Below are 26681 nucleotides of genomic sequence, written 5' to 3'. Positions count from 1 at the left end.
AAATAAAAAATGATAGAGAAATATAAAACTATAAATGTTGAGATACATATATATAAAGTTTATTGCAAAACATGCAAATATTGTAGTATTTTTAGAGTGTAGGGAGATTCGATTACATAATTCGCAGTGCTTTGTGAGAGTGGGCGGAGCTAAAGAGATCTATTGGCGTGTTTTGCTTTGATTGGTGGCATTTTCTGTACAGCATAACAGGCAATGTAGTTTTCCACCATGAATTCCATAGTTAAACACTATTATTTTGATATAATGCAGACTGATGGCTTCGACAGAATCAAATACCATCGATTAACAACCTCGTAGCTCACAGAAGGTCTGTCTTTAAAGGTTTATAAGTTCTCCCTGTGGAGAAAATTAATGGAGTTTTTACTTCCGGAACCCGACTGCATCACTCTATTATGAAATATGAACTATATATATATATATATGAAGAGTTCAGATGCAAAAGCCTCTAAGTGCCATCGGAAATTTTCTTCTTGAATGATCATTTTTATCAAGCTCGTATATTTAAGTTCAGTAATTTCACTTAAATGACAATTAATAGGTCATTTTCATTGCTATTTAAGTGAAATTACTGAACTTAAATATACGAGCTTGATAAAAATGATCATTCTAGAAGAAAATTTCCGATGGCACTTAGAGGCTTTTGCATCTGAACTCTTCATATCTATATATATATATTCAGTCACAACTGAAGTACATTTGAATACAAAGCGCTTTAGTCTTAAGGTGCTTTCACATAGAAAATATCTCCATTGTCTATTGTCAATACCGTAGCGATGTATGAACCGCTCACACAGAAGTCACTTAAATCAAGCAGATTTCTGTTTGTCAATGCGGCAAATCCATGTTGTTCAAAGTCTCTCGCCCTCATGCGAAATTCCCGATTGCATGGATTCCTATTGAAATGACTGGATTTCGCCCACAAAAATTTGCCAAACTATACAGTGGGATTTTTTTTTACTTCTACAGTACTTCCATCCATGTTTTATGTCCTTTAAAAGTGCACTCAGTGTGTTTTCCTCACTGCATTGCACTAAAGTGTCAGTATAAACCAAGACGACTGCCATATCAGCCAGCGCATTATACACAAAAAATGACTGAGTGCACCTTTAAATATTGCTATTGTGCCAAACTTTCTGACACAGACAGTGTGTAAACCAAAGGAAAACCATGCGTTACACTGACATAATGTAGTTTACATGGCAACACAAGTTATTTTTTTTTGACAGGCTAACCACTACCATAAAGTGATTCCACAATTTATACTATTAAACCCATATTTATTATTATTCCTAACACTGAGCAAACACATACTGGATAAAGTTGTGGCATGTTCGTTGTCACACACACAGATTCTGAATATTCACAAGCCGCAAACCAAAGATAGGAACAATCTCACTCGAAGCGGCCAGTACTCTTTACATTTCTGTACAGATTCAATCATGGACGGCCTTATTTTAAACATCTCGTTCACACTGTCCTTCTCTGATTTCATCATTCCTCCCTTTGTCCTCTCTGTACATTGTTACTGCAAATGCTGCCGAGTCAGATTACAGTGTTATCTTTATTTTGTATTTTTCCTGTGTTTTGTAATATGATGATGATATTATTATGGAGAATGTTAACAATAAAATACTGAATGCGAGTCACACCTGATGTGTTTGTCTGATTTCTCGGACATACTAAAGCTCATGTAAAGTTTTGGATTATAATTGTAACTCTGTTAGTGTTATTCCAAATAATTAATGTTCATATATTTTAAATGCACTACATTGCAATGTCATCAATTACATGTATATATATAAATAGCTACATGGCATACAAGGTTCAGTAGAAGTGACAAACTACATTCAGCTTAGCATTATGAAATGACATATAGAGTTGTACTTAAGTCCAACTAAAATTCAGCTAATTCAAATTCATTCATTTTAATTTAATTGCAATAACATTGCAATTAAAGTGATAGTTCACCCAAAACGGAAAATTCTATCATCAAATTCTGTTGGACACAAAAGAAGATATTTTGAAGAATGTCGATAACCAAACTATGGAAGCTTGTTTCCGCCAATGAATAATAAATAAATAATAATAATTGCGACTTTTTATCTCACAATTCTGACTCGTTTTCTCACAACTGCTATATAACAAGTCAGAATTGTGACTTTTTTCCTCACAATTGCGAGATATGAAGTCAGAATTGTGAAAAATAAAGTCGCAATTCTGAGAAATAAAGTCGCAATTGCACGATATAAAGTCAGAATTGCACGATATAAAGTCGTGCTTTATAACACGCAATTCTGACTTTATAACACGCAATTCTGACTTTATATCTCGCAATTCTGACTTTATAACACGCAATTGCAACTTTATTTCACGCAATTCTGACTTTATATCTCGCAATTCTGAGAAATAAAGCTTCCATACCAAACAGTTGATGCTTTCCATAGTATATATATTTTTTTCTACTATGGAAGTCAATGGCTGTCAACTATACCAACATAATTCAAATTGTCTTATTTTGTGTTCAGAAGAAAGAAATTAATTCAGGTTTGAAACAACTTGAGGGTGAGTAAATGATGGCAGATTTTTTTATTTTTGGGTGAACTATCCCTTTAAGTGCTCAAAAACATTACATGGTTCACAGTTTCTGTAAGCTACTCTTTTTCTAAGTATGCTAAAGTGTCATTATTTTTCACAACGGTCATAATTCGTGAAATCTGTCGTCTAGCTGTATTTAGCGTCGTAGGACATTTTAAATGTCAAGAGAACCACTGAAAACTGTCAAAGTCAAGTGAACTCGAGCCTCTGAATCGGAATGCAGCCCAAAAATTGCACGCGAAGAAATGTTCAATGAATGGAGGAAATGCCACTCGAGAGTCTCTTCCGTGGGGAGTCACGTGGCATCCAGAGGCTACTGCGATTGGTTACATTGTTTTATAAGTACTGTCACACTTACTTTGAAGTCAACATTGAAATCCGAGTGATTATATTTCCTCTCTTAATGCACGTTACTGTTTTATTTTGCATGCTTCGTCAGTGCACGTTAATCAAATAATAATAATACTTAAATCTTGCTCTGTTATCAAAATATAAAAATCTTTCAACACTTTTCAGCAGACGTCATCAGTCTTATCTAATTATTTAACCCCTTCCCTCCAACGAACTGTCGTAAGTCTGGGTACATCTATATCATAACGTGTTTACAGTATACATTTATAAGAAAACAAATAGCACATATAATGACTCCAATAACAAAATTCAAATCTCCACATGCATCAATCTTAAACATAAAATACTATAGGTCATGTTGAATGTTATACGCTGTTGTGTATGTTGTATTTTTATATATTTGGGATTTTTTTTGTATGTTTTACTACTACTCTGTAATTTCATTTTTTATTTTAGCGTACTTCATTTGATATTTTATTGAAATTATTGTTTTACAAACAATATTGGCAGAGCAATAAAGTGTCAGTAATAAAAATAAAAATAACGACATTCAATTAAATTAAATAGAATAAGATACTTTGAACAAGAAATGTAACCCTTTAGTACGGAAGCCCATTTCTCCCACATAAAAAAAAAAAAAAAAGAAAGAAAAGATTATGTAGGTCATAATCATGACATAAAAAGTCGAAATTTTGACTTGAAATCCATAATTATGACTTAGTGTGTCAAAAATGCGTCTTTTAATGATCGAGATTTACTAAAACATATATTCTTCTGGTGAAATGGGTCCGAAACGCCGCACGCTGGTGACGCCTCCTGGTCAGAACAGTGTAAATGCAACAAAAACTCAGGACAAACAAGCATAAAAACCCCTTTTACAAACACATTGCAGATGTTTTATTGAAAGTAAAATCTATCAAATGCAATTATCTAATCATATAATTAGATTAAATATCAAGTGTCTGTGTAATATGTGTTCTTTCATCTATTTTCATGGCTTGTTTTGTTTGTTTCATGGATGGTGCTCAGCTAAACAAGCCAATAAGGGACTATTAACTACTATTATTCTTTTTAATTTGACTAATGTCTAATTAAAACGTGTGCAAATACAAATGTATCAAACTGACCAGAGATTGAAATTACGAAACAGTTATGACGCAACGAAGCCTCGTTTACTGAAACCACGTGACTTTGGCAGTTTGATACACACTAATTGGAAACAAAAGATTTGTAAAGGTTTCGAAGTTTCATGAAACAGTGTTTCGAAATTCGCCCATTATCACTACCTCGACGCTCGTGTGTTTCAGTCTATTTGTTTCAGTGAATGGTTTTCAGCAAAGGCTGCTGTGGACGCAGAGTGGCGCGTCTAGCTCGAGCAGAGTCTCTAGTTTCCTCTTCTGACGCGTTTCTGCTGCTTACTGGAAGATTACGGGCGCCATCTTGGATCAAGGGAGGTTTTTAAACTGCAAAAAGTCAAAGAGCAGAAAAGAAAAACAACTATTATACGTCTGCAAACCCGTCCGTTCGGGCCTGCGGTGAGGATGACACTCGGTTTAAATTCATGACATCGGTTTTAAAGTACTTTTAAAGGACTCGAACGGAAGTAAAACCGCACTGGAAAAAGAAACAAACATTGGACAGGGAGATTTTTCTCTGCAGCTGGGAAAGTTGTTTTGTATTTGTTCGCTCGCAAGAGAACACATTTACCTCTAAGATATGACATCAGCTAATCCAGGTAATGTATAAAACACATTTTTACACGATTATGCTGTTAAATGTCTGAGTTGTGCTCGTTTTGCCCAATATAAGCAGTTGGACTGGTTAGCTCGAGCAGCTGTTAGCTCGACTGATGTGACGTTAGCTAATAACACAAGCTCATGCTGTAAATACTGGAATAGCATGTGCCGTTCAGGTGATTTGCTGTGAGAAAAGTAGCATAGAGCAACACAATTCAGTAGCAAAGAGCAACAAGATCGGTGACAGTTTGTTCTGACACTTGTAGCAGTGTGTGTGTGTGTGTGTGTGTGTGTGTGTGTGTGTGTGTGTGTGTGTTTATGTATGTGTGCTCGCGCTTCAGCTGTCATTCACACACAGGCCCCAAACAACATTCCCATGCTCATAATGGACTGAAGTACAGGGAGATTTATGTTGATCTTGATTCAGGTCAGCTTTACTTATTCAGAGATGTATTGATTTGTTCTACACAACAGCATCAGAGTGCTTTAAAAAAATGTGGGACGGTTAATTATGTTTTTGATAGTTAAATGACTTAGTTATTACTAATTACCAGAACGTTCAAAAGACCAACATTTATTAATAGATGAATAGGAATCTTTTGTAAAAGCATAAATCTTGTGATAAATTTAATGCATCCTGAATAAAATAATTTATTTAAAAAAATCTTACTGTTCTTTAATTGATCTGTCCTGCAGGTACAAGGGTTGGACAATGAAACTAATGCCTTGTTTCGACCTAGCGGTACAGTTCAGTACGGTACGCAATTTTTAGCCGTTTTCATTGTCAGAAGTTGTGAATGGTACCCTAATGCCGAACCGTACTTTTAAGTCCGGTACTAAAGGGTGGAGCTAGACTCACTGCAGAACTGTGATTGGTTGACAGAGTATCGTCACTTGCGCGGACTACAAGGGGATTGACAACACAAAAGGTGCCATTTTTTTAACACAGTTAACACAATACCCTTTCTTCTTGTGACTAACAGCCACACGCCGAGAAGCAAGAACAAGATCTGCTGTATGTTCTCCATTGTTATTCTCCTGTGTTGCTTTCTTCTTCTTCACGCAAGAATGACATCGATTGCTACTTTCGAGATGGTCCTCACTGCAGAACACGAAATCCAGGGGGAGGACTTGGATCCAGATCCAACTCCTCCTACCTTACATATACCTAAACCTACCAATCTCCACCCCCTGATCCCTAAACCCACCCCTAAACCTATCAAATCTCCACCCCTTATATCTGGATCCAACTCCGCCCCCTGGATCTCGTGTACTGCAGTGAGGTGCTGCTGCTACTTTCCGCCATACACCACGCCTGTAAGGGTACTGTTGGCGTTTGAAACACAAGCCGGATCAGAGTTTACCGTCCCAAATCGTACTGAACCGTACTGTATAGGGGTGCTTCGATCAGGATTTTTGGGGCCGATCGCTGGAAGCTGGATCACTCGATACCGATTATAGTCCATTTGAAGCCTTCTATTTATCATGTAGCATTATTTATTAAACTATATTTAACAACAGTGTACATTAAGTATTTCAATTAAGAGAAGACAACGTAGCATGAATTGACAACTGTGTATTTATTTGCAAGCAACATGTCCAACATATTAACTTAGCAGCCTGTGCTTGGTTATTGGGAACAGCTTAGGGCTTGACAAATACAACAAACTAACAATAAATACAAATAACTAACAACTTCCACATCTGTATCTATCTATAACTTTAACTCAGTTCTCAGGGCAGGCCTAACAGGGCAGGCCCATTGCAAGTTCACATCTCTTGGGATGTCAAGAAGAAATGCAGTTGACACTAACAGAACCACAGCTGGCTTTTGCATCATGAGTGAATTCTACATTCTGGAGTAGTTGCTTTTTTCTGGGATGCTCAGTCAGATTTTGTGGGCATTTAGACATGAGGCTGTCTTTGAAACGAGTGAGTTGCTGAACTGTCTCGCTCTCTCTTAGCGCTAGCTAACTTTGAGAACTGCTCATGTTCCTTTACGTGACTAACCTTCAAATGTCTGATGAGGTTGGTGGTGTTAAAATGTTTTGTGTGCTTTCCGCCTCGTGGGATTTGCTTGGTACACACGTTGCAGATTGCTAATGTATTGTCTTTTTCACAAATCTTGTAGAATTGCCAGACCGGTGAAGCCATTTTAGCAGCGCGAGTTTTGCGTCATCTGATCGGCTCTTCTGGATCGGCCTTTATAGAGATCGCCGATAAAACATCCTAAAGCGATTATCGGCCGAATGTGATCGGCGACCGATCAATCAGCACCCTCAGTACTGTACTGTACCGCTCGGTAGAAACGAGGTATAAGGGTGTTCACACCTGGCATGTTTGGTTTGATTAAAACGAACCCTGGTGCGATTGCTCTGTTAGGGTGTTTTCACCCCTGAGCGCAAGTTTCGGAACCTGGTGCGTTTCGGTACGTTTGGTACACGGTTTGGTACGCTTTGAAAGGTTGCCTTGTGAAAGCGAACCGAATCAAGAAAAAAATGCAACAACGCTCACATTCAAACCCTGGTGTCACCAAACAAGCGGACCAAGACCCCTGAAAAGATGGATCTCCCAAACCATCACTGATCCACCCTGCGCTTCACTCTGGGCAGCAACAGTCTGTGTGTTGAGCCACTTTGGGGCTTCTCCACACTGTGACTCCCATGGGTGTGGGGGAAAACAATGAAGATGGACTGATCAAGTCAAGTCACATTTATTTATATAGCGCTTTTCACAATACAGATTGTTTCAAAGCAGCTTTACAGAGATAACAGGAAAATAGTGCAAAATTTTTTGTTTCCAGATGAAAATAGTGTCATAGTCCAGCTTAAGTAAGTTCAGTGATGTTTCGTTTTTGTTTTTAAAAAGTTATTAATTTAGTTCATTTATATATATAGCTGCAATGGAGTACACCGTGATGTCATCGTCCAGCTCATTTCAGTTCTTGTGTAATAGTGTCAATGCAGGCAGATCAATATTATTGTTGAATATAAAATTAAATGTTCAATTTAATGTCCCCAACTAAGGCGACAGTAAAGGCAGAATGGATAAAAAAAAATGTTTCACATTTTCCACAGCCCAAGATGTAAACTGTCGGCACCATTGAAACCGACATTTGGCATTGGCACGAGTGACCAAATGTTTGGCTTTAGCTAATTTAGCTATTGATCTGCTAATTCAACCTTCACACTCTCTGCTCTTACTGATGGAATGTAGATTCAGTGACGATTGGCCACCAGGCCGCGTATATTATATAGATGTGAAACCTCCAAAAAAATTAATGTATAGATATACAGTGTTTTTTTTCTTGGAAATACATCTGAAAAATAGGGTCATCTTATATTTAGGGTGTATGTCAGTAATACACCTGCAACAATAGGGAGCGCCAAATGAGTGTTTCCGCCCAGGACTGATAAACGCAGCGGAGTCATTAAACAACTCTCATTAAGCAGCCAAGAAATACGATGTGTCAGCATGTAGTGTTAGTTAAAGAAAAGAAAAAACAGTCAAAGAAAAGCTTACCGTGGTCCTAAAAGCGGCCGCTTCGGGAGGTTGATGAGCTGTTGTGTTGGTACGAGGCCAAAGAAAGAAATGAGGGGCTGGCCATAACCAGACCCATTATCCAATCCAAGGCACTGGATAACGCCAAAGAGCTGAACATACCCACCAGCGAGGCCCATCATTTCTTGTTTTGGCTGCGCGCTTGCCTGTTAGTTTCTTAGAAGCAGACACCTTGAACAAGCCTTGCTCGGGGCTTTCCCTCCGACTTCAGGGAGAAACTGCTGTCTTTTCAGCGCTAGCCTACGTGATTGGCCTACGTTTTTTGATATGCCAACATCTGTCACTACATAAAAAAGATGAGAAATCTACTGGAAATGAAAACTACAGGTTATTTTTTATGGTATGCCATAAAGTGCTTATTTTTAAATGTGATTGTTGGTATATTTTACCAGTATTTACCATTCCTTCAAAATAAAATAAATAAAAATGAATATGAATATGAAAAATATGTATATAATAAAATACTTTAATTAAAAAAAAAGACAAGATTTGGCCCTCAAAAAGCCTTTTTTTTCAAAAGGTAACATCTTGAAAAAGGGGTGTCGTCTTATAATCAGGGTCATTTAAATTCGGAACAATACAGGTGTCTTCGACTTGAAGTGTTGTGCAGACTGATCGGTCTCAATGACATCAAAGTACCGCAAAAGTGATTAGAAAGATTAAAAGATTAGAAAGTCTGCTCTCTAATCGCTCTCACACTGCTTTGATGTCATCGGTCTGTGCAGCACCGCTTCAAGTCGAACACACCTTATGTATATGAACCTACCGTCCGTTAGGCCTAATATATATTAAAACAGATAGGCCTATACCACAAAAACATCATGGGACACCAAATTACCAACATTTTTTAATGCCTGCTAGATTTAAAAACTGACACTAATTAACTAGCCTGGCCAATATATGTCAGTGTAATTTTTCTACACATTGAGGATCTGGAGATAAAGGCACAATACACAACTTTCTTATCTTTACCCTATTTATATACAGTATATATATAATTGATAGTTATCAGTCCTGCTGTGTGTGTGCTGTATTTTAGATATGACTGAGGTCTCTTCACTGGCCATGGCCACACCAGCTGTGTCGAAGGCCAACAACAAGCGACAAGCCAGGTAAGTCTTAGACTGAGCCCGTCTCTTTAAAAGATATAAAAGTACTAATCATTATTAAATTATGTTCATGTTCAGTTGATCTCCGCTGTCAAAAGGATCATTCTGTTGCCATTTTCAGATTTCTTACTTTGGAGCTCATTTCCTTTGATTGATTTAGAGAACCTTGAACATTTCTCATAACATGTTCTTGAAGGGTTTCACTGTGGAAAGAATGTCATAGGGGTTTGGATGATTACTGCCCCTTAATATGCTTCATATGTGAACGTAACAGTGGCTTTCCAGAGGCAAATTCACAGGAATGACATTTTGGTTTTGGCCAACAACAGTGTGCTTGTTAATTCAGTGTCTGTGGTCGATGATTCAGTCGTCAGTGTGTTTTGTTCTGGCCGTTGATCCGTCTGTCGAGTGGGTGGAGAAATATGGGAATGTTTGAATGCCTTTGCAGTTGTGCAATATTACTGACTAATGTGAATTTCCCTGTTTTCCAGCTCTGACTTTGAAGACGATGAGGGAAGTAAATTGTTCAGGTTAGTCATGATCTGTGACTCAAGGGTTCGACTTAGCTTGAACTTGTGATTGTGTTTAACAATTTCTCTTTTCTTTTGGTCTGGCTTCTCTTTCTTCAGGTGTGATGATGACGGAGGTGGATCGAATGACAAGGAGAGATTTGCCAGGTATTAACTGATTGAAATCAGTGTGCATGAGAAGTACAAATATGGTAATCTGATTTTCTGTAGATTCTCAAGAATCTCTTTAGGCTAATCTCTGTTATTGCTCAAAGTTGACTGGAATTGCCTAGATATGCTGGTCAAGTTTCCAAACCTATTTTTTTGGCCAATCAGAGATAGTCCTGTGATTTGTCTTCTTTCAGACTAGTGGAAAGAGAACCTCCAGATGCACATTTAAAGGGGCTTTCGCACCGGAGGAGCCTTTTCATAGTTCCTAGAACTATTGGAGGAAGTACCCGTTTTTTGTTCGCACTGCAGGAACTAGGAACTATTTTAGCTCTAGGAACTCTTTTGGAGGAACTAATGAAGCTCCTTCTTCAGAGTCGGGTCTAAACCAGCACTTATAGGAACTACCAGTGACGTTAGTGACGCTGATTGGTCGAAATCACGCGAAACACCAGCACCCGCCATTTTTTAAAAAGCTCTGTAAACACACAGATTATAGCCTATTTACTCCAGAAACTAACTCTATGAACATGGGAAACAGTGATAGATGGGGCTCTTAACCTTTACACGGAGGAGAAAATCCAACGCAACTCTGAGGGGACCAAGAGAAACATGATTATGTATTTCTGCTCAGCTAGCAACACTGGACATCAACCACACGGCATATGCTAATACCTTTTCATATACTGTCTTTCTATTCTACTGACGGCGCGAATGAAACCAGGAAAAGTTCTCGGTTCCTAGAGCTGCCCGGAGCGAAAGCCCCTATTGTGTTTATTTTATTTAGCTATTTGTGTCTGTAGATTTCAGTTAAAGGTGTTTTTTTCACACTGTACACGTTTAGCACTGCAATGCAGGGTTAAAATTGCAAAAGAGATGCTAACCCGGGGTTTCATAACTCCGGGTAAAAAGCAGTGCTTACCCCGCTTATGAATTGCAAGTGTGGAATAAGACCCAGGGTTAAAAGCGGGGTTTAGAACGACGATAACCTTGAAATCTACAGACACAAACAGATAAAGTGTAATAGAATAAACACAAATGTGTATTTTATTGTTTTCTTTCCACTAGTCTGAAAGAAGACAAATTAAAAGTAAAATAGCCCAAAATAGTAACTGACAACCAATCATGTGGCTCTTATACATGTGCTTTGGACAGTCACAGAAACATTGTATAAACAGTATTTCAGCGTTTCAGGGGGGAAAATGTCATATGGTGATGGAAAATGTGACAATTTGAGTGAAGAGGAGATTTTCATTTACCTTTTATAGCCTGAAAACTCCATTCAGGATAAACTTGGTTGATAGTACAGTCGGCAATATATAAAATGAGGATGCACAATGCTAGAGCCTTTATGTAAACTGGTTGCGTGCTGCATTAGCCCAAACAATGACACTGACACCGCAAATATGCAAATAAGGATACTAACCCAGGGTTTGGGAATGCATCGCAGGAACTAGGAATGATTTTAGTTCTAGGAACTCCTTTTGGAGGAACTAATGTAGCTCCTACTTCAGAGTCGGGTCTAAACCAGCACTTATAGGACCTACCAGTGACGTTAGTGATGCTGATTGGCTGAAAGCACGCAAAACACCAGCACCCGCCATTTCTAAAAAGCTGTGTAAACGCACAGATTATAGCCTATATATTTACTCCACAAACTAACTCTACGAACATGGGAAACGGTGATAGATGGACCTCTTAACCTTTAAGCTAAGGAGAAAATCCAACGCAACTTTGAGGGGACCAAGAGAAACATGATTATGTATTTCTCGATTATGCATTAGTCCAAACACTGACACTGCAAATATGCAAATAAGGATATTAACCCAGTGTTTGGGAATGTGCAGTGTGAAACGTCATTTTATGAATACCCTGGATTAATTGTTAACCCCGGGTAAATTATGACCATTGTGAAACGTGAAGAAAGATTACCCAGGATTCTGTTTACCCGGGGTTTAGATTGACCCAGGGTTAACTATTTCAAGTTTGAAAGGCCCTAATGAGTCCGAAATCGCCACTTTAGTAGAACTTACATACACCAAACTTTACGCTTTATTCCTATCTATATTCTGAGAGTTATTACAGAGTTTGTTCATATAACATTCGTCTGATTTGTATAATACTTTAAAAAAAAATGGTAAACATGTTTTTTTTTTTCTCCCTGTTGAATGTATTTTCTTACAAAAAGGTAATGTAGTATGATTACTCAGCTAGGGAAAGTGTGGTGATATCTAATTAGCTTTTACACTGTTCACATTAGTGGAGCGGCTAAGTGCTTATGTTTGGCAGAATCGTTCAGTTTATGATACAAGCGTGAAAATTGGCATGAGCAGTCTCCATGGGTCACTTGACAAGAAAATTGTCCGAGCCACTTGAAATTTCAAGATGGCGGCCATTTTTCAAGATGGCCGACACCTTAGTGGAGCAGTTAAGTGATATAGTGGTTTATTTGGTGATACAAGCATGAAAATTGGCATGAGCAGTCTCTGTGGGTCACTTGTTACCTTGTCGTGGTAAGGGAGCTTGTGTACCTCAATGAACCCTGAGAGCTATGCCGGTGGGAGGCAACTCCTGACAGGCTTTACCAAACTGGACAGGTCATGGGTGAGAAGTCAGACAAAACACAGTCAAACTACCTCTCTTGACAGAGTCTTTTGAGGAACCCAATATATTTCTATGAGAAAATGTATCATTTAAAGATCCACATGGCGGGCGGCAGTAATCCTGAAAAATTGCCGCCATCTTGAAATTTTATGTTGCTGTGGGTGGTTTCTTGTCAAATGACCCTTTGAGACAGCTCATGGCAATTTTCATGCTTGTATCACCAAGTAAATGATTTCTTAAGCCTAAGTGCTCCACTGGTGGTGGCCATCTTGAAAAATGGCCGCCATCTTGAAATTTCAAGTAGCTGTGGGTGGCTTATTGTCTAGTGACCATCAGAGACTGCTCATGCCAATTTTCATGCTTGTATCACCAAATAAACCACTATATCATTTAACTGCTCCACTAAGGTGTCGGCCATCGGCCATCTTGAAAAATCTTGAAATTTCAAGTGGCTCGGACAATTTTCTTGTCAAGTGACCCATGGAGACTGCTCATGCCAATTTTCACGCTTGTATCATAAACTGAACGATTATATCACTTAGCTGCTCCACTACATGTAGTGTCTTGACTTAAAGCCCTGATACATTTTAAGTGAAATCAAAGAACAAATATGTGTGATGTTATTTTTAACAAAATCTGGCCAAACTGAAAGTGTTTTGGAGTTTGTTTCGCTGGGTTACTTTAAACAGCTCTCCAGCATGAACTTTCCACCTTTGAACTGCAACTGGTCCATGATGATTGAACTTCGACCTTCCTTTTACCCCAGATCTTTGCAGAGTATATTTGAGCTGCATACTGTTTTACTCAGTATAAAGTATACACTGTGTAGTATGCAGTAAGTTGTTATCTAGTATTTAATTCTGAACGCAGCCCATGAGTCTGTCAGTGTCTTACACTTTATTTCAGGTGTTTTTTCTATCCCTCTCTTCTTTTCTCAGGCCGTTTGAAGAGGCTTTTTCTTTCAGCTTTCATGAGATCGTTCATACACATTTGTTTATCATGGAGATGCGAGTGTCGTCTCATTTGAGAAGCACATTGATGCAGTCTTTATTTGCTTATTCATCCATCTCTCTTTCTCTTTCTCCTCCTCGTTTGCTTGTTGTTGCTTTCTCTCGACCTTTCTCTGTTCCTGCTCTCTTCTCCCCACGCTTCCATGCCCTGCCCATCTCTCATACTCCTGCTCTGACCTCCTGACCCCAGGGAGAATCACAGCGAGATTGAGCGGAGGCGGAGAAATAAGATGACCGCTTACATCACAGAGCTGTCAGACATGGTGCCCACCTGCAGCGCGCTGGCACGCAAACCAGACAAGCTCACCATCCTGCGCATGGCTGTGTCACACATGAAGTCTCTCAGAGGGAGCGGCAACACCAGCACCGATGGAGCCTATAAACCATCCTTTCTCTCAGACCAGGTCCGATATGATCAATGTAGATTCCTCTTTGTATATACAAGTAAGAACCAGGTGTCGGATTCACAAAACATTTTTAAGAGCAACTGCTATTTTTCTTGAAGAGACTTTCAACCAGTATAACAAAAAGTGTTTATTAAAAAAAAAGCCTGCCCTTCCTTTAAAGGGGTGGTATAATGCCTTTTTCACAAGATGTAAAATAAGTCTTTGATGTCCCCAGAGTGTGTATGTGAAGTTTAACTCAAAATACCCCACAGATATTTTTATATAGCATGTTAAAATTGTCACTTTTTAAGGGTGAGCAAAAACGCACCGCTTTTGTGTCTGTCCCTTTAAATGCAAATGAGCTGCTGCTCCCGGCACAGAGGGCGGAGCTTCAAGAGCTCGTGTCCTTTTACCTCACACAGACACACACTGAAAATGTCAAAAACTTTTAGCCTTTTATGTTCAAACCGGAGTCAGACAATGATGGAGAGACTCAAGAAGAAGTGACAACATGTAGAATGCAACAGGACATTTCTGAATGGTTAGTTGATGAATTTATTTAGTTTACTTAGAAAAGTGAAATCATAATCAACCACCCCTTTAAAAGAAGTATTACAACTTTTTAATTCGCTTATTTAACCGCAAAAACGCATTCTGTGTGAATGCCCTCTTAAGAATGTTCTTATCTTTTTCTTTTACTTGAAAAGAATCATCTTAAACATCATTGTAAATAACCTCTTAACCCCTTAAGTGTCTGTGGGATGGTTGCCCATATATATTTAGAACAATAATATCTTAGTAAAAACCTAAAGTAATATTGACAAACTATATATCACTTGAAAGCTTACAATCTCTAGTTTTCATATTTGGTGGCTGTTTTTAAAAAATAAATTACAGAGGAGCAGTAATTTATCAATTTGCAACAAGAATATTTCATATTCATTAGGTGTGTTTAGGCCTTTATTTTGAAATAGAAATAAACATGACAAATCATGAAAGATTGGTAGAAGCCTCAGTTTGTTTTCATGCCAAGAGTTCAAAAGATAACACCAATTACATTTTATGAGAAAAAAAGGTCTGAAAATGTTTTGAATATAAAGAATAATATTATGGATTCTCGATTTGTGATGCGGCAGCGAGCTATAACGCACATATGTGCTCTTTTTATGTTTATTAGAGGTTGAAATCAAATAAAATACTGCCAAAACACCCATACTATTTCTGAATAGGATGTATACTTCATAAATTGTATGAAATTATGGAATTACATGGTTCAAATCACTCAAAACATATATGAAAATGGAGACGCCCTTATATGGTCAGTAAGGAAGCTTTTAACAGACAGTTAAAGGGTTAAAGCTTGTCTTTAATTTCCTATGCAGCCCCTAATGCAGGGTTGTCCACTCCTGCTCCTGGAGGGCCACTGTCCTACAGAGTTTAGCTCCAACCCCAATTAAAGGAGAACTCCGGTCAATTTTAACATTGAGCTCATTTTTTGGTAAATTTGGAGTGCTGTCAATACAGAGAACAACAACAAAAATCGGTGTTGCCTACAACGTGTTATCCTCTTTTTAAAATTTGCACCCTGTTGACTTCAATGGGGCAAGTTTTAAACCTGCTTTTAGCCTCTTAACATCCTTGATGTGTCATTACAAGTGCACAGCTAATGTGAGTGATTCCTTCAGAGTGATCACGGGTGAATCTGACTGCAGTAGATGTGAAAGATATTAATAAAAATGATGTTATTTCAGCCAGCGCACATACCTGTATTTACATCCTGTTTTCGGTCGAAGTCCATAGTAATCGATTGTCGAGTTCACGCGCGTGATCATAGGTACTAAACCTATGCGTGTGAACTCGACAATCGATTACTGTGGACTTCGACCTCTGTATTCTGTATTGACAGCACTCCAAATTTACAAAAAAATTAACTCAATGTTAAAATTGACCGGAGTTCTCCTTTAAACACACCTGAACCAGCTAATCAAGGTCTTATTAGGCATACTATACTAGAAACTTCCAGGGAGGTGTGTTGAGGCAAGCTGGAGCTAAGCTCTGCAGGACAGTGGCCTTTCAGGACTGATCAGGACACCTCTGCCCTAAATGGACACGGTGAAGGAAAAAATATGTCAATGCTTTTGCGTCCTCTCACAAATGTTTTGCGTTCCCCGAGAGCTTTGCATTCACTCGCAAAAAAACTGAAAGTTTTGCGATGGTTTCTTGGGGAAACGCAAAAAAGTTTTGTTAGAGAATGCAAAGATTTGGGACCTTGCAAAACTTTTTTTTGTTCCCCTGAGAAAGTTTTGAAATATATGTTTTCCTCCCATCTCATATTTTTTCCACCACCATGTCTCTTTAGGGTCTCCGTAAAGTCCTATAGGTACGATGTTTAATGATTTTAAGGGGTTGTTTTAAATATTAAGCATTACATTTTAAATTCTGTTAAGGGTTTCTCTGCCACCAAATATTTATGTAGCTTTCTTTCTGTAGGAGCTGAAGCACCTGATTTTAGAGGCAGCTGATGGTTTCCTGTTTGTTGTGTCATGTGAGACCGGACGCGTCGTCTATGTTTCGGACTCGGTCACACCGGTTCTGAACCAGTCACAAAAGGATTGGCTTGGATCATCACTGTACGACCAGCTTCATCCAGACGACACAGAGAAATTCCGAGAGCAGCTTTCCACCAGTGAGAACAACAACAGCGGTAAGAAACGGCTCGACTTCTTGCATCTTTCCTGTTGTCAGTCTTTCACAGTTTAAATGGTCCTCCTCTTTTCTGACTTTAGGCCGAATGTTGGACATGAAAACAGGCACGGTGAAGAAAGAGGGTGGTCAGACATCTGTGAGGATGAGTATGGGTGCACGTCGCTCCTTCATCTGCAGGATGAGGTGATGCATAGGGAGAACAGACAGACCTCTTTTAACCCTATAAAGCCTACTGTATCATATTTGATGCACATATTTCTAAGCCCTCTAAATTATAAACATGATCAAAATTTTGCTGCAAAACCTGTTGCACACAATCTACTACATGCCTTCTTTCATCTGATTGAAAGTTTATACTTTTTAAGCAAGTAAAAGGCCTTTTAGTGTAACAACACTTGCTGGAGTGAAGCAACTTTACTTGATTATACATGCATCATTTTTTTGAAGGATGTTAAAATGTGAGTATCAAATATGATCCATCAGGCTTTTGAGGAGTTTATTTGTTCATCTCTCAATCATCACTGTATTGCATTGCATTATATGTTTTAAAACTAAGCATTCAAAAATAATCTCACTTGGACATATTATTGGGCGATATAGAGTGATGACTGATATTGGTATCTGCTATAATGATTTACAGTTAAAGCTATCAGAATTTCATCTTATTTTTTTAGTTTTTTTGCAAGAAATTGCAAAGTTTGGGCCTCTGAATAAAATTGAAGTGTTTTTTTTCTCCTGATATATGAGCTCCATATTCTAACTGTATCATCCTATACGAGCCATAAAAGCCTGATTTATCAGATATGTCACAAAACATATTACACATATGCAAACTTTTTTTAATTATAATTTTTTTGTTCCATTTAAGGCGAGACACTACAGGTGAATAGGGTAAAAAATGTATCTAGCAGATCTCACCATGAAACTTTCCCAGTTGATTACCTACATTAAGATGAGAAAAAAATGTATTACAAGTTTTCTGTAATTTAATGTTTAAATATGCAAATCAGGCAATATCTAATCAAATATGCACTAATTTGCATATATTTTAAAAAACGAAATCTGAGTATTGGATAAAGCCAGGTTAAAAATTTGTTTTTCATTGTGTTCACATATTAGATGGGAAAAAAATTACAGAGGGATTTATGGATATCTACTTTTGTTATCCTGTAAATCAGAAAATACTGTCAATAGCCTTAAAAAAATAATTTTCGCCATGTTTTTTGGAATAAAATGTTATATAAATCAGGCTAGGAATAATATATTTACAAATCCCTCTGTAAATGTCATATAACTAGGTACAAGTCTGGAAAGTTTGGTGTATATAGGTGCTACTGAAGTGGAGATTTAGGACTTGGAGTTTGAGAGAAAAGTCATTTTGAGAAAACGGGCTTTAAAGATTTTTCATCAGCCAATGAGATTCAGCCCTTTTACTTTCACGATTGGTTGCTGATAAAAAGGAAATGACCATATTTGGATCCGACAGGATTGTACACAAGAGAGAGAGCTTCCTAGCGGTGCATGTGATGACAGGCTGATGGCAGAGATCACGGAGCAGCACGTTGATTAAGAACGGGAACTTTTGTTGAATTTATGAGAAATCTACAGACGCAAACAGACAAAGTGTAATAAAATAAAGACCTAAATGTGTGTTTCGGACTTTTTTTCAACACAAGTCTGAAAGAAGACATGTTACTGAAGACAAATATCCAAAAATCTCAAAATTGACCAGTAAAAAAAAAAATATGTTTTTGCCTGCCGTGTCTCGCCTTAAAAAAAAGAAATATCTTCCTGACTATTTCATAAGTTTCATCAAGTTATATGTCGTTTGCATGCACGAGAAACAAGTATATTTTTTGGAAAAAGTATTAAATCTTATTATCAAAATTTCTCAAATGCTACATTGATTGTAATGTGTGTGTTCAGATGTGGAGTGTGTCCAGTAGAACCAGTATCCATGAACAGACTCCACTTCCTGAGAAGCAGAAACAGGTAAAGCATCTCTCTGTCTGTAGATCTCAGTCCACAAACAGACATAGATGATGAAGATCATCTCTTCTTCTGCAGGAATGGATTGGGTCCTGCTAAGGACGGTGAACCGCAGTATGTGGTTGTGCACTGCACAGGCTTCATCAAATCCTGGCCTCCTGCAGGTAACACAATACACAGCACGATACACAGGAAGACCCTATTGTTCACTGTTATTACCAGAGTTCAGTCAGAAAACAGCTGGAACTGATATTGTCCTTTGAACTCTTTCTCTTTCTTTCAGGAGTGACTCTCGCTGAAGAGGAGGCTGATAATAATCAGGGAAATCGTTATTGTTTAGTCGCCATTGGAAGGCTACAGGTACTCTTTCCCTTCCATTTTATTTCAACTTCCAATGAATTAGTCTCGTCACATTCGAAGGAATAATTCTGTCGTCATTTACTCAAAACTTACCTCATATCTTCCTAAAAAGGGGAAGTTTAGCAGACCGTTCATGCTGCTTTCTCTTCACTTTGTATGTAAGAGAGTAACATCAGCATTCTACTAAACATCTACCTTTGTGTTCAAAAAGGTTTTGTATCCACCCTTGTGCCCATCTTTAAAACACATGAAACAAATTAAATGTAACTAAATTCAATGAAACCTGAGAGATTTCTGTCTCAAGTCAAGTCAAGTCACCTTTATTTATACGGCGCCTTTGACAATACAGATTGTATCAAAGCAGCTTCACAGTGGTAAGATGAAAATAATACAACAAAGTTTGTTTCTAGAAGAAAATTGCGTCATCGTCCACCTTAAGTAAGGCAGGTCAATAATATTGTTGAATATTAAATGTCCCCCAACTAAGCAAGCCAAAAGCCAAGGTAACAGTGGCAACACTTTCAATTGAAAGTCCATTCCACCAAAACTTGGGCTTTTATCCACTCAAACATTGATCAAAGCACATACATAGAGCTCATAAAATATGGAAACCGTAAGCGCAAATAAGCTTGCTTGACGAGCGAGAATCAATGCGGTTTGTCTTTGCGTTTGAGCTTCCATTACCATATTTGATAATCAATGTTTGAATGTGAATAAAAGCCAATAATCTGTTCAACATCTGAACAGACGCGGTCGCTTTATAAGACTTGGTTTAGACCAACTGATGCATATTTTAGTGTTTTTATGAACGTTTTAACTCGTCAAGTCTCGTTTGTGTGGACTTACGATGTTGGGACAGAAATCTCTCTGATTTAATTTTTAAAGGAGTCCTATTATGCTTTTCCACTTTTTTTTTATGTTGTTGTTTGAGCATAAAAAAGATCTGCAAGGTTACAAAGCTCAAAGTCCACTCCAACGGGAGATATTTTATTTAACAGATTCCACTTTCCATGAACTACAACGAACGACTTGTTTGGACTACAACGCTATATTTTCAGATCTTATGAAGTCACAGTGTTACTCATTTAAATAATATGCAGAAAGTGGACGAGGCCTGGTTGAGCTGCTGCTATGTCAGAGAGACCGTTTTTTTCCACAACGTTTTCAAAATTCATTTGTTTGACCTTCCTAAGGCTGATGAACTTACGAGTGGTTCATTTATATTAAACACTGTTCCTGAACGTTTATCTGTGCGCTTCACATTTTATGGAGAACAGCTTGTTTTCTGTAGCTTTTGTAAGCTCTCGCTTTTGTAAGACTGTTCACTGCTCCACAGGAAAATTAAACATGGCTTTGTGATCGACTACTGTTTCTATTACCTTAGTTTTGCGGCAAATATCACGATTAAATGGTGGATGACATTGTATCTATAATGTATAAGAAAATTACAAAAAACATATTACTCTGAAACGTCCTGTGAAATCCGTTCTGGACGATCCTCTTGTTTGTTAACATTGTCAGGGTCTGAATCAAGCTCGAATTGGTCTGAAATTTACGCCATTGTTAATATTTACACTAGAGTAAACCTCTGTTATGGAGGGGCGTAACATTTCCCGAACACGCGCTAAGCGGTCCCAATCACAACACACTGGGCCAGCTGACCAATCACAGCACATTTTGTATTTCGGAAGGAGGGGCTTCATCGAAATCGGCATGTTTAAGCCAGACTGGGGAGAGTGGTGCTGTAATAATGTAAATTATGTGAAAAATAATGCATTTTTTTGTGAACAATCAAGCATGAAAACATAGTCTAGTACACCCCAAAAACAAAATCAAGACTTCATAAAAGGGCATAACAGGACCCCTGTAATATGTGTTTCAAAGATGAATGAAAGTCTTATGGGTTTGGAATGAAATGAAGGTGAGTAAATAATGACAAAATGTGTGAACTATCCCTTGTAGTTCCTCTCTGACCTCTGTTTTTCATGCAGGTCACCTGTTGCCCAGGCGACAAAAACATAAATAACATCAGTGTTCCAGTGGAATTTATTTCCCGCCACAACTGCCAGGGCATGTACACCTTTGTGGATCACCGCTGTGTAGCAACAGTGGGCTACCAACCTCAGGTGAGTCAGGCTGGACCTCATGGCTCAAAGGAAGTCATTTCTGAAGAGCAGGGTGTTAAGATGCCTCTGCATTTCTGGAGTATAGCTGATCAGCTTCAGGTTTTCATTGCCTGTACTGAACATATTAAAATATCTATAAAATGGTTTTGGAGGGCCGAAATCATTGACTGAAACTGTGACACTTAATTAGCGCTTCTCCAATGCCGAGTTTTGACGGTGTCAGTGTCTATTTCATGCATGCAACGTGGATTTACTGCAACAAGTAAACATGCCAGCCGTGTGGACGCCAGGCCTGGGTTGACAAGAACGATTTCTAGTTTTTCATTTTGATGAACCGAGCTCTTTTAGTCTATTCTGTTTTCTGCCATCCAATAATATATGCACTATATGACATTGTATTTTTAATTAACATGTCTTCATTATTTAAGGAAGCAAGTTACAGCCACCTTTTAAATGGTTACATTTCATGACATGGAAAAGAAATATAATTATATAATTGAAACGTTGATATAAAAACTTCTTTATGTAAATTTTAAATGTTTATATATACAGTTTTTATTTGGGCGTTGATTATTAAATAAATTGGATGAATTAGTTGATTACTTCGGTTTCAGCTGAATGAAAAAGCTTTAATTTTGGTTTGGTGTTTCAGTCAACTATTCATTTCATTCACTAGTGTTTTGTGTTGTCATGTGACACAGGAGTTACTGGGGAAGAACGTTCTGGAGTTTGCACACCCAGAAGACCATGGCTTAGTGCGAGACAGCCTTCAGCAGGTGTGTGGGTGTGCGTGGGACATCACGCTGAAATATTCAACACGTTACAACACTGTAGAAAATTGTATGATCATTGTTATGACAGCGTGATTTCACAATGCTCATCAAAATGAGTTAAGCAATTTTCAACTTTTTTTCATTATTCATATAAGATTCAACAAATTTTGAATAAGAATAAGAAACAATATCAAGACTATAAAACTCGTCAAAAAACGCGCACACACTCAAACCACCTGACTGCACATCACATTTTTTACTTTATTGATTCTGCTTTTATTCGTAATGCAATGGACCGGTCAACGGGACATAAATGAATCCTTGAAGGATGGGACTTTATGGGACATTTGCACAAAAAGAATAAATAACTTACCGTAGCCTATTTTATAAGTCGCTCCGGAGTTGCATATCAGTCAAAAAATGCGCCACGAGGAAGAAAAAAACATGTATAGCCTAAAGGCCTGTTTACACCGGGACGAATTTCGCGCGCGATATTCGCCGACGTTTAACGCCTCGTGACTAAACAAAGGGCGCCAATGTGAGTGTGCACACCGGCGCGAAAAACGGCACGCGTAAAAGCGGCATTTTTTTAAAAACGCCTCGGGTTCGTTTTTTTGGTTTGACGCGCCGCGTCAAAAACTATCCGACCAATGAGATTGGCGCTTTTGCTCACGTGTCTGGAGCTTCTGAAGTTACAGTAAAACACAACTTGGGGGCGCTCAAACACAAACGGTCTTGCCGTGCACACGTACGTAACGGCGAAGAAGATATACACCAAGTAGCGTCTACACTGCCGGGAAGAAATAAGACGAGGAAGATGCAAGGCAAGATGAGTGTAGAGCTGCTGGTCTCGTTGGTGTCGGAACATAAAGAACTATATGACAAACGCGACAGCGACTACAAAAATCTTGATAAAAGAGAATTGTTATGGAGTGGTTTCTGTTTTACATTAAGCGCCATCTAATGTCAGGGAATGAATTTGCATGTTCACTCGGCTCATCGTCAGCGAAAATCGCTTGGGTGTGAACACAAAAAACGCATTGAAAAACGCTGGCGAATAACGCGCGCCGATATTCGTCCCGGTGTGTAGGGCCCTTAAGTCGCACTGGACTAAAGCGAATTTTTTTTAGAAATTTATTTCACAAAAAAAAAATAATGTTACGGACGTGAGCGCTCTAAAGCGGCACTAAAAGAATGTTTTAAAACTTTCACAGAGACCTCAAACTGAAAGCACAAAGCCTGTCTTTAAATTTAATTTAGTTTTGTATTAATTGTATCTTAATTTTAATCGATGTTTCATCAACCAATTGTCTGGATTTAATAAATAAGAAGTAAATATAGGCTATTAGAAAATAGAAAATCAGGACACGGAGGCGCTGGCGAACCTGGAGCTCGTCTCATAAATGAACCGAAACTCAGCGTAGGCCTATAAGGTAGCCTATTGCCTCACAGACCTGAGACATATAGATAGCTTGAAATGTCTACTTTTAAGCAGAACAATTCAAAACGAAAGAAAACAGACTGCGCTGCTTATGTAATTCGTATGAAATGTGCATTTCTCTCTGGCGCTGCGAAGATCGCGAGTCGTCAACTTCATTTGTCTATCCGACACTGACATAAAAAATAACTGTTTTATTAGTAAACAATTAAAATGTATCCTGCTATATTTAACATATTTGCCTGTTACTTACAAAACACTGACAGTGGGGTTTTTGACTTTTTTTTTTTTTTTTTTTTTTTTTTTGAGCAGCTGCGGACAAATTCTTTCGACACACACACTCAATATTACATAACACTCCGCGCTTATGTTTTAAAAAGATAATTTAACTTATAAATAACAATTTGTAAATAGCCCACTTAAAGAGTTTATTACAAATAAATGACTAAATGCTAAAAATTAATACATTTTAATGAACAAACATATGCGTTGCATTTACAATTCCGCGGCCCTGGCAGTTTTTTTTTTACAGTGAAGTTATTGTAATTAATATATTGTATTTTATGTGCATGGCTAGACATTTTTGCTTTTATAAAATGGCAGCTATAGCATACACCAATGTTCAATACATAATTAAATGTATTATTAATAACAATCAACACAATATGGTGTTTGACATGTAAATTGGCAAATTGACAAAATTCAGTTAATGTGCAATTAAAGATGTGCATGTATTGGCCATTAGATCTGAACATATTCTTTTCACAACACACTGTAGCTTTAAGGCCGGTCACTCTAAGGATGATAGCTATAACGGTAAAGATAATTCTGAAAATCACGTTCAGAACGATTATTTCCAGCTGATGAATGATGAAAACTTCGGTTTAAAAATACTGACAGCCAGTCAGAATCCACCCTTGCTGTCTCAAGAGCTTGAGCATTTAAAGCCACAGACGACAAAACTGCAGCGCACGCTTACGACTGGCGTGGACGCTAATATAGTTATTGTTATCTTTATAGTTATAGATCTTGATTTTAATGCTGGTCCTTATGTGTAAATGACCTTTGACCCTCGATGTAGGTGGTGAAACTGCGAGGTCAGGTGCTTTCGGTGATGTTCCGGTTCCAGTCTAAATCCCGTGAGTGGATCTGGCTGAGAATGAGCTCATTCACCTTCCAGAATCCTTTCTCTGAAGAGATCGAGTACATCATCTCCACCAACGCCAATGTCAAGTTAGTATTGAAATGCATCACGTAAACACACACACACACACACATATGAAGGTGATTAATTACACTTGTGTGAACTGACTTTATTGCAGAAGTTGTTTGCTGATATTATGTGCTATGATGATGCTGTGTACATCGTGACCTAAGTTTTGAAAGGTTTTTGGGGCCACTGTTTAAGTGCCGTGACATGCCAAGCCAACAGCAAATCTGTCGGGTCAGTCGGCTGTAGTCGGGGTCACACCTGGGGTGGCAACTCACCCGATCCAGCGTGTTTTATCTGCACTGCTGAGAGAGATCACTCTAAATTGGCTGATCAGTTTAGCGAAAGAACCAGTGCAGAAGCGAGCAAGTCAAGATGACTGTTCTGGTTTTACTTTGTCTTCCCTGAGCATCCCAATATGCAGATATTTTCATAACAGCCGCCTGGAATGAAGAAAGAGATGAGCGTGACTGATTTGTTTGACTTTGTTTAAGTCCTAGTTTCGGTTTTCCTTTTCGAAGGACAAATATAGACTATTGATGCCTGCTGATATAGACAGGTATTTCCTCACACGCATGCTAGCGGACAGTCGCCCGACGTGGTCACAACAACAGTCTTTTGTAGCCGTTAGTTCTTTGCCGCCGGCTCGGCTTGATGTGTCACGGTCTTAACGCTTTCAGATTGTTTTAGCCTCATGTTATTCAGTGTTGTCTAATGCAGAATGACTTCATACAATGTATAAAAGTGTTTTTAAGATCCAAGGTTAATTCCTGTTGAGGTAATCAAATGTAAATGTATCAGTTTGTTTGAAGGCATGTGTTCATGTCTGGGTCTTATTTCACCCCAAAATAATAATAAAGACACATAGATAATAGAATTTTTCTATAAAAGACAAATAATATATAAATAAAGAAAATTGTGCTGCTTTTATGTATTATGACATCGTGAAATGTGACATTTCGTGACAGTTAAGCATATTTACCTCCTCCCCAATTCTCCTTAATGTAATGCAGAAATATATTTGTTATATCAGTTATTAACACTACCGCGGGAATATTTGGGGTCGGTACGTTTTTGTAAAAGTCTTTTAGGTTCACCAAGGCTGCATTTGTTTGATAAAAAATACAGTAAAAACAGGAATATTGTCAAATATTATTACAACAAAATAACTCTTTTCTATGAGAATAATGTACTTTTACAGTGCAGACTGTAATTTAAAATGTAATTTATTCCTGTGATCAAAGCTGAATTTTCAGCATCATTACTCCAGTCTTCAGAGTCACATGATCCTTCAGAAGTCAGTCTAATATGATGATTTGATGCTTAACAAATATTTCTTAATATTTTCAATGTTGTGGTGCTTCATATTTTTGTGGAAACCATAATACTTTTTTTTTCTCAAAATTATTGGATTAGAAAATTCAAAAGAACAACACTCATTTAAATATAAATCTTTTGTAACATTATACATGTTTTTACTGTCAATTTTGGTTAAATTAACTTACTCAATAAAAGTATTAATTAAAAAAAATTCCATTTCCATTGTGAGTTACAAACAAAAATTAACATGAAAATTATGTTTATTAAAGGGGTCATATGATGTGATTTCTTGTTGTCCTTTTTCTTTAGTGTGTTATGTGGCTGTTAGTGCAAGTATAAGATCCGCATATTTACAAAGCTCGACGTCTCAAACCCACAGAGATATTCTTTATAAAGAATAAGGCTCAGCCACGCCGTCCTAAAACGCTTCGTTCAAACACGCCTCCACAAATCTACGTCAGAACACCGCCCAAATGCATATGCAAAGAAAGAAGCCGGAACTTCTTTTCTCGCTGTATTATTATTATTATTTTTTTATCCAACGCTAATAAAATTTAGCAAAAAAAACAAATTTATAAAGAACAAAAAACAAACATGTCAGAGTGTTCAAATTGATTAATTGATCAAAAAAACTGTATATTCATTAAAGGGTTAGTTCACCCAAAAATGAAGATTCTGTCAGTAATTCACCTTTGGCTAAGCCCCGCCC

At 37.9% G+C, this 26681-nt stretch overlaps 1 protein-coding gene across 2 annotated transcripts in view; it reads left to right on the top strand.

Annotated features, from left to right (window-relative positions):
- The first annotated feature begins 4395 nt into the window (after positions 1 to 4395).
- arnt (aryl hydrocarbon receptor nuclear translocator) overlaps positions 4396 to 26681 on the top strand; it is a 30877-nt gene continuing 8591 nt past the window's right edge. For both annotated transcript variants that reach the window (XM_084386089.1, XM_084386088.1), the window contains exons 1-13: positions 4396 to 4702; positions 9304 to 9376; positions 9865 to 9903; positions 10003 to 10050; positions 13855 to 14068; positions 16541 to 16754; positions 16837 to 16939; positions 18683 to 18748; positions 18824 to 18909; positions 19029 to 19105; positions 21097 to 21231; positions 21933 to 22007; positions 24524 to 24675. In XM_084386089.1, the coding sequence (XP_084242215.1) occupies positions 4684 to 4702; positions 9304 to 9376; positions 9865 to 9903; positions 10003 to 10050; positions 13855 to 14068; positions 16541 to 16754; positions 16837 to 16939; positions 18683 to 18748; positions 18824 to 18909; positions 19029 to 19105; positions 21097 to 21231; positions 21933 to 22007; positions 24524 to 24675 (1301 nt within the window). In that variant the 5' untranslated portion in view covers positions 4396 to 4683. The remainder of the gene's footprint in view (positions 4703 to 9303; positions 9377 to 9864; positions 9904 to 10002; positions 10051 to 13854; positions 14069 to 16540; positions 16755 to 16836; positions 16940 to 18682; positions 18749 to 18823; positions 18910 to 19028; positions 19106 to 21096; positions 21232 to 21932; positions 22008 to 24523; positions 24676 to 26681) is intronic.

The sequence above is a fragment of the Rutilus rutilus genome, assembly GCF_951802725.1.
Source record: "Rutilus rutilus genome assembly, chromosome: 17".
NCBI lineage: Eukaryota > Metazoa > Chordata > Actinopteri > Cypriniformes > Leuciscidae > Rutilus > Rutilus rutilus.
Note: the sequence above shows the minus strand (reverse complement) of the source record. Positions and strands in the feature narration are given on the sequence as shown.